Source organism: Watersipora subatra, chromosome 5, assembly GCF_963576615.1.
Source record: "Watersipora subatra chromosome 5, tzWatSuba1.1, whole genome shotgun sequence".
Lineage (NCBI taxonomy): Eukaryota > Metazoa > Bryozoa > Gymnolaemata > Cheilostomatida > Watersiporidae > Watersipora > Watersipora subatra.
The window spans coordinates 42,690,772-42,698,807 of record NC_088712.1 but is presented as its reverse complement, the minus strand read 5'-3'; the positions used below and the strand labels follow the sequence as shown (position 1 = coordinate 42,698,807).

Below are 8,036 nucleotides of genomic sequence, written 5' to 3'. Positions count from 1 at the left end.
GCCTTAGCCGCGGTCTATGACCTTGAACCAGAAGCCGTGCTCAACGACAAGCCGCACGGCTTGAGCATGAAGACTTACGGTATATATTATATAATTTGCATTTGTGTATGTGGGAGTGCGCATAAGTGTGTAATATTGTTCAAACTACAGATTTCATGTTAAAACATGGCTTAAATATTGAACTAATAATAACTTTCATTACAGAATGAGTACTAGCAAGAAACGAAAATATGATGCGAGCTACATGCAATATGGATTTCAATGTCTTGTTAGCAATGGTGAAGAAAAGCCACAATGTGTGTTATGCATGAAAGTATTGGGCAATGATTCAATGCGACCTAACAAATTGAAGCATCATCTCTCTGCAGTACATTCCCAACATACAGCAAAGGATCAAAACTTTTTTGAGCGACATGGAAAACAGCTCAAGCAGATGAGGCTAGACACGAGTGTGGCTTTTCATGAATCAAACTCCAAACTACTGGAGGCCTCGTACAAGGTAGCGTATGAAATTGCTAACCAGAAAAAAGCCACATACCATCGGAGAAGATTTAATAAAGCCATGTATACTGATGATGGCGGAACTTATATTAAGAAAGGAGGCTGAGAAGAAGCTGGCTGCAGTGTCTTTGCTGAATAACACAGTGCAGAGAAAGATTAGCAACATGGCCAATGACATTAAAAATCAGGTTGTCCAGCAAATAAAGTTATCTCCATTTGGGCTCTTTGCTATTCAGCTGGATGAGTCAACTGATGTAGCTTCTTGCTCAAAATTAATGGTGTATGCCTGCTATGTACATAATGAAGAAATAAAAGAGGAATTTCTGTTTTGTGTACCTCTGGAAGCCACAACCAAAGCTAAAGACATTTTTGATGTTGTCTCCAACTTTTTTGATGAAGTAGATCTAAAATGGGAAAATGTTATTGGCTGTTGTACAGATGTGGCACCAGCTATGCTAGGCACAAGATCAGGCTTTCAAACTCTTGTGAAAAAAGTGTCACCTAATGTAAAGAGCACTCACTGTATGCTGCACCGGCATGCACTGGCAGTTAGAACCCTTCCTTCATCTCTCTCTCCATTGTCTCACAGGAGATAATCGAATTAGTTAACTACATAAAGAGCAATGAACTGCACACAAGGCTATTTAAGGTACATTGCAAAGACATGGATGCTGAGCACCAAACACTTTTGTATCGCACAAATGTTTGTTGGTTATCAAGAGGTAATGTCACAGCTCGAGTTTTCAGCCTCTGAAATGAACTGATATTGTTTACTGAGCAACAAGGAAAAGAGAGTTTCCATAAGCATCTCACAGAAAACAACTGGATTATTCAGATCGCATATCTAGTAGATATTTTTGAGCAGTTTAATCCACTAAATCTGAAGATGCAGGGTCCTAATACTGACATGATCAGATTTATCAACCAGCTGAATGCTTTTCAAGCAAAGCTGATGAACTGGAAGAGGAAAGTCTGCTGTGGAAACATTGCAATGTTTGAAAGCTTAAACAACTTGCTGGACAGTGGCAACTTGGCTCTTCCTGCTGAAATCCAGGATGAGATTGCAAAACATCTAGAACACATTCACACAGAGTTCAAAAGATATTTCCCTGAAATACCTAGGGAAGACTTGGATCTGACCATCAATCCATTTCAGTGTGAAGTCAACATGGTACCAGATGACTGTCAGGATGAGTTTCTAGAGTTAAAATTTTACTCGGCTGCAAAACTTTCATTTGGAACAATGTCAATTGCTGACTTTTGGCCAACAATGAGCGCATGTTATCCCAAGGTAGCGAAAATTGCACTCCACAAACTGCTGCCATTTGTGACTACATATCTGTGTGAGTCAGGCTTCTCAACATTACTTACCATTAAGTCGAAAGCTCGTAATCGATTGATGGCACAAGATGATCTGCGCTGTGCTCTGTCCGAAACGAAGCCTCGCATTGAAGTACTGTGCCCACATGAGCGGCAACTGAAATCTCAATAATTACATAAAAACATGTTGTATAAAAAATATTTCGTTATGTGTTTGCACATGTACAATAAAGTCTCATTATAATTTGTATTAGTTTTTGTTTTTAGCCATGTAGTATATGTTGGGGGAATTCAAATTTCTGAACATGTCTAGGGGGAACATAGTATAAAAGGTTGGGAACTCCTGCTATAGGGTATACGAAACTGGGCAATGCAAAGCCGTGGTGTCCTACATAAATAGCCGCATGCTTTGTGGCAGAACGGCATTGCTTTGTTCACTTGCAGCTCGTCAGGCAAGTGAGTCATCATTGTTTACACTGAAAGAATCAAGAGACATTTTTGTTGCTACATGTAATTTGACATAACTACTAAAGTACACATGATATTTGTTTCAAATTTTAGATAAAAAGCTTATACACTACATATTTTCTACCCTGCAAATTTGTAAACATAAAGTTGAATATTTCATGTGAAAAGTGCGATTAAAAGTGTATATTGATGTACATGTATTCCAAAAAATATTGAAAAATTATCAATTTTGCCCTATGCTATGGGCTAACATGTCAGGTAGCTAGGTGTACAAACTGATTTCAAATGCATACATACCGGTACATCATACACTGATTGCAGTCTGCTCCGAATATAAATGTTGGGTCTTGGGTGTTATGCAAACAGCATCAGCAAATTCGTAGAAAACAAGCGATAAATGGTATACTTTTCTAGACATATTGTGAAAGGCTAGACATGACTAAAGACGACCATTCAGCTGAGCCTTGATCTGAGATTACTTTTGTTAGCTGCTACCTTTGTAGCCTCCTGATGAGTTATTATCCTGAAATATCTGGAGGTGATATTTTGAACTAACGTTGTGCTGCGCTGTGGATTGAGCATGGAAATTCCTGATGCAAAGTGCTTTGTAAAACCGATGAAAGAGTCTTAATGACCACCAGCTTGTGTATGTCTGCAGTGATTCCTGGTAAGTCGACACACTGCCATATGCTCAGTTCTGAGCCTAGACATATCTTTGTGATGACAAGATGAGGTGTAAACAGACCACCTCTATCTTTTACACTGATTAGTATCGCATCATCCCTGGTGCGTAAATCTGGACAGGAAGCTATAAAGTTGGTGCAGTCATTGCAGTTGAGTTTTAAGCTCCGTTCCACATAACCTGCTAAATAAATATCATATGTTAATATTATTATAAAAAGCATATGTATCAACTATAAAATAAATTTAACTATATTTCACTGATCTGCTGCAGTATCAAGCCACTCAAGCAGTTTCAAGCCACTCTGCTTTCTGTATATCTGCTCTATACACTAACAATAAGTGAACGTAGCTAATACCAAAATACATGTATATAACCAAATTATGTACCGTAATATGAGCAGCCATGCAGTTTAGCATATGCAGCAAAGCTGCCATGTTTGCCACATCTTTTGTTTTGTAGAAAACCTGGATATATTGGTCATATTTACCTACCGATGCTCTCCACTATGTCCGAGCCAGACTTTGACAGTTCGATTTCCAGCTGTTCGCTTGACTCCAAATCATCATGGAAGTCATCGTCACTTTCTACATGACTTTTTCTTGGTTTAGATGAGAGAAGTAGGGGCAGGAGCCATCTGTGTCATCAAAATCAAGTTTTAATTGGATACCACAATTGCAAAGAATGCTATTTTTAACAAATTTTGGTAAGTCTCAGTATCTTCTCACGAGTGACATCAGAATAATGTGCCAGAATTTCTCGAAAGTTTCCAAACAAGCCATTGTACCCACCACTTACATTTAACAGCAATAACTTTTAAAAATATTATTAAATTCAGGTAAAAGCTTTGCATCCGTAAAGCTGGTTGACATACGACTTTAAATAATACTCAGCATTTAGGTGACTGAATGGCATGTAGTAGAGTTGTAAGTGATGATCAGTGAGCATGCTCGTCACAGTAAATGTAATAAACATGGGCTAGTTAATTTGAATCAAAAAGCACTACAAACAGTATTGCTGTTTTTCTAGCAAAAAAACCATTTTAAAGCTGATCCAAAAAATTAGGTGAGAATTTAGCAACAGGGATAGTTACCATTTTTAGAACACAATATTCTATTTAAAGCGTTATTCTGTAATATATTTGATTGTTAATGTGTTTGCTTGCAGATTTTGATGTCATCTACGAAGTCCAGCATGCTAATAAGTTCAGACGGAGAATCATAGTGCTATTACTTGTAAAATTATAAAATAAAATACATTTGTCTACCTTTGGGTTGTTATGAATAGAGTTCCATTATAACATGTTTTATAGAGAAAATAAATAAAGCAATTGAGGATTTTAGGCCTATGCCAACAATAATAAATCTGACAAAGATACTAATGCTCAGCAAACCAAGCCAATCACTGATTAACCAGATTTTTGAGGACACATTAGAAATACTCATGAAAGAGATCTGCCATCTTACAATATTCAGTTATAAGATTCGCAGCTTTACAAGCAACTTGTGTGGAGTATAGTATGAAGTTAGGGGTGTACTTGCGGTTATTATATGATGTATATTGTTAAAATCAATGCACTCAAATTTTCAACAGTTTTGCTGGAAATAATTTGCTGTCAGAAAGTTGCTGGCCGCAAAACCACAAGCTACTATCTACGACCACCACAAACATGCTGCTTCAGTAATGAACTTGTCAATTGAATAGTTGACTGATGACATAGAAATGGCACCACACTGCACGATTATATTAGCTCAAAATTCAAAGGCAGAGACACTACCACTGCAGCTGCAATAAATTAGAACTGGAAACAATTGCCAAAAATAAACTAAAATCAGATACATGCTTCTACTGAGAATACCCTCTAGAGAAGAAAAAAAGCCATCAGTTTCTATTAAGCTCCTACAACAAACTAATAAGCATTAAACCTGACACCACTGCCCTACTAGAGCAGATATATGATGTCACCAACAAACAATATTCGTTATCGCTTCTGCAAACTACAAGTTTCCTCCTAAAAGCAGAAAGCTAAATATAACAGACCAAAGCTGCGCTCACAGCAGCCGATTTTGGGTCAATTCTCTGACCGGTTTTTCTACTGACCGAAAATCGTATCATGTGAACAGAGCAAACAAGCCTGAGACCGATATAGTCCAAAGAGAAACATTTTTTCAAGGCCGACATTTTATTTGAGTAGCCAATGACAACTTTTTCACAGTAAGTCACAGTGTCATTAAAACCTGGTTTCCATATGACAGCGCTATGATCATAGATGCTCCCTACTTTGCAGTTTTGTTTCGGCCTGGTCTAATCGGCAAGTCGTAATCTGTTCATGTGACCCAATACTTCGCAAATAATTTTTGCAGCACTTTTCGATTATCACAGGTGACCAACAGGCTCATCATGTTTATCAGAGAATGATATGCAATCGTTCAAGCTAAGATTAAAAAATTAAACAGATTTTTATAGTAGGTTTTGAAATATCAGTGCTCAAAGTGGCAGCATTACGATGCCAATGAAATAGACGCGTAAGAACGATAGACATGGTTTTATTGAATGCGTGAAGCATGTTTGTGAAAATATTTCGACGAATAAGATTGCATGAAAGTGTAAACAGAAACCATCTCTCACAATTACGTCACATTTGAGCCATTTTTGAAAAAGAATCCAAACTACGGTGGTCTTGTGTAGCTGCGATTAACTGTTCGTTTTTGAGCTTTCAAGAGCTTGTAATCACGTTTCCACATATTTGGCACCTACAACAACACAACAGAGTAAAACATGGTGAATCCTCTGATACCAAATAACTCTAATGTGAATTTTGTTGCAAGTCAACCTTTAATAGTTTTTGACTGCTATAAAATAAAAAAGACAACTCTGATGTGACAAACTCTGATACAAGTTCGAATGCCATTTCCTAAACTTAATTTGAAGAATTTTTTCTATGCCATTATTTTTGTCTCCAAAGTTTTATAAAGATGAAGATCTTTACGCATATCAAATTAGTAAAGACATGTTTGTTAGTCACTTAGCTACTAAACTTCTATTACTACTAAATATTGAGCAATATTAGTAGTGACCTACCAAAAGTTTTCAGTGGTCAGATTTAGGGTTTGCAACTACAGGGTTATCGGTTCAACCTCAGTCCAAGTCCATCTGATTCATTACCATATACATGTAGATAGTTTATCGATTCGATTCGTTGTTTGCAAGATCTCTAATGTGGTTTGTTTGCAATTTTTAAGAATGAATCTCACAAGATCTGGCCATTATCTTTGCAACTAATCATCTAATCGCTTTCTAGTCAATCACCTGTACTATGGTCAATTTTCCAACCATACACAGATTCGGATCAACAGTGAATTCTCCACAACCAATTGAATCGGTATCAAGAATCGTGGGACAGGTGAGATCTAGGCATATTTCTTGCATTTTTCCATCACTATTGCAAATTTTCCATGTCTGTGTCTTTATAATGCATGTTGTAGGCTAACTAATATGTTATCCATATGCTTTAGTTCAGCTACATGGAATGTTTGTTTATTTGTGCGCTAAGCCCCTAACGTCGTGACAATCATATCAAATTCGGTACACATACCATATTATATGCGGTACATAAGACCAGTCCTTCTAATGCAATGTCGCCTCGCACAGTGGCCAGTGTGTTTTTATGCTACACCTACAAGCTTCCAGCTCGCTGTGCTAGAAGATGTTACCATAGAGCATTTGTATTTAAATCCCAACCGTGACTTCGTTTCTTTCATGAATTTAAAAAGTATTGCCGCTGTGTCTGCACAAAAATATGACGGTAATGTAATTCATGGCACGATTTCTAGTAAAATTCAATTTCAAAAACCGTTGCAAATCAAAATTACATGATATCACATATAGGAATTTATTTATAAAGTAGTGAAATACTAGTAATCTTACTCAATGTGAGCTGATTGGAAAACCAGGTCCCCATTATTCACCATTCGAATTGTCATTGCCAAGATTCTCTTCTGGAATTACGTGGTATTTTTTGAAGTTTATGTTTATTTTCATAGTATCTGCCTACAAGGCCACACTTCGGTAATCCATTTGAAACATTCGCTATTGGGCATTCACACCTTTTTCTTGTACATGAATCACGATTCCTGACAGAAGTCTGTCTTGCGGCATTGCTACTCTGTTGAATACATATTATCAGATGTAGCGGTTTCATTCTTGTATGGAGGTGAGCCAATATGTTGGTGAAGTGCTGTTTTTTTGTGCCCCGTGATCTTCACTATAACATGCTTCTCTCAGTCTTTTGTTAATTGTAGTATTCTCGACGGCTCCAAAAAGGCATTTTTACTAATGGCGTTTTTGAATGCCATTTCCTCAGCTACGCATTGCCCGCCTCTGATCCCGATTGAACTATTAGCGAATAAAAGATTTGGGCCATGGAAGAGGTTACGGATTGTACATGTCAAAACCAGAATTTTCGAACCAAACTTCAGATCTTGACTTGTACTCTGGAATTTACAATAGATCTATAATTAATCTCCATTTAACTGTTTTTTGTTATTGAAAGTTGAAACGTTAGTTTCAAGTTTAAAAATGCCGTAGTACAAAACGTGGATTTTTTTTGGCAGATTGGAAGCACATTTAAACACTAACTATTTGGTGCTTCAGAATTTTACGCCGAGTAAATATGAAAATCTAAGACTTGTGTGCACATGTGCATAATTAAGAAAGCAACTCTTGATAGTTTGCTTTGTGTTAGATTATGTAGAACTTGTGATAAGCATGTTAGGTTGAGAATCGTGCTGGCTTTATACCAAAACTCTAACTTAGAGCTAGTAGTGCGATGTAATTTCCTTTTCTCTTTTTATGACATGATTTTCAGCTATTTGATTGTGATATAAGATAGGTATGGTTGAAGAATTTGACAATATGCAGGGGGCAACAGCTGTTTCCCTTTACCTCTATGCTGCAACCCAATTTCAATTTGTCTTCCTTAGCCTTGCATATATGCAATGAAGTGTTCAACAGTGGCCAACTATGTATTTTTAAAAGAATGTCCACGCTAATTCAAACAAGCCTA

The 8,036-nt window shown here is 37.0% G+C and overlaps 2 protein-coding genes across 2 annotated transcripts; both read left to right on the top strand.

The window, feature by feature from the left end:
* The first annotated feature begins 575 nt into the window (after window positions 1-575).
* LOC137397381 (protein FAM200C-like) lies at window positions 576-1,097 on the top strand. Its single transcript, XM_068083671.1, has one exon. It carries the CDS (start codon window positions 576-578, stop codon window positions 1,095-1,097), a length of 522 nt encoding a protein of 173 aa, XP_067939772.1.
* Window positions 1,098-1,387: 290 nt separating this feature from the next.
* On the top strand, window positions 1,388-1,993 carry LOC137397380 (protein FAM200C-like). The gene has a single exon (XM_068083670.1). The coding sequence runs from the start codon at window positions 1,388-1,390 to the stop codon at window positions 1,991-1,993; it is 606 nt and encodes a 201-aa protein (XP_067939771.1).
* The last annotated feature ends 6,043 nt before the right edge of the window (window positions 1,994-8,036 follow it).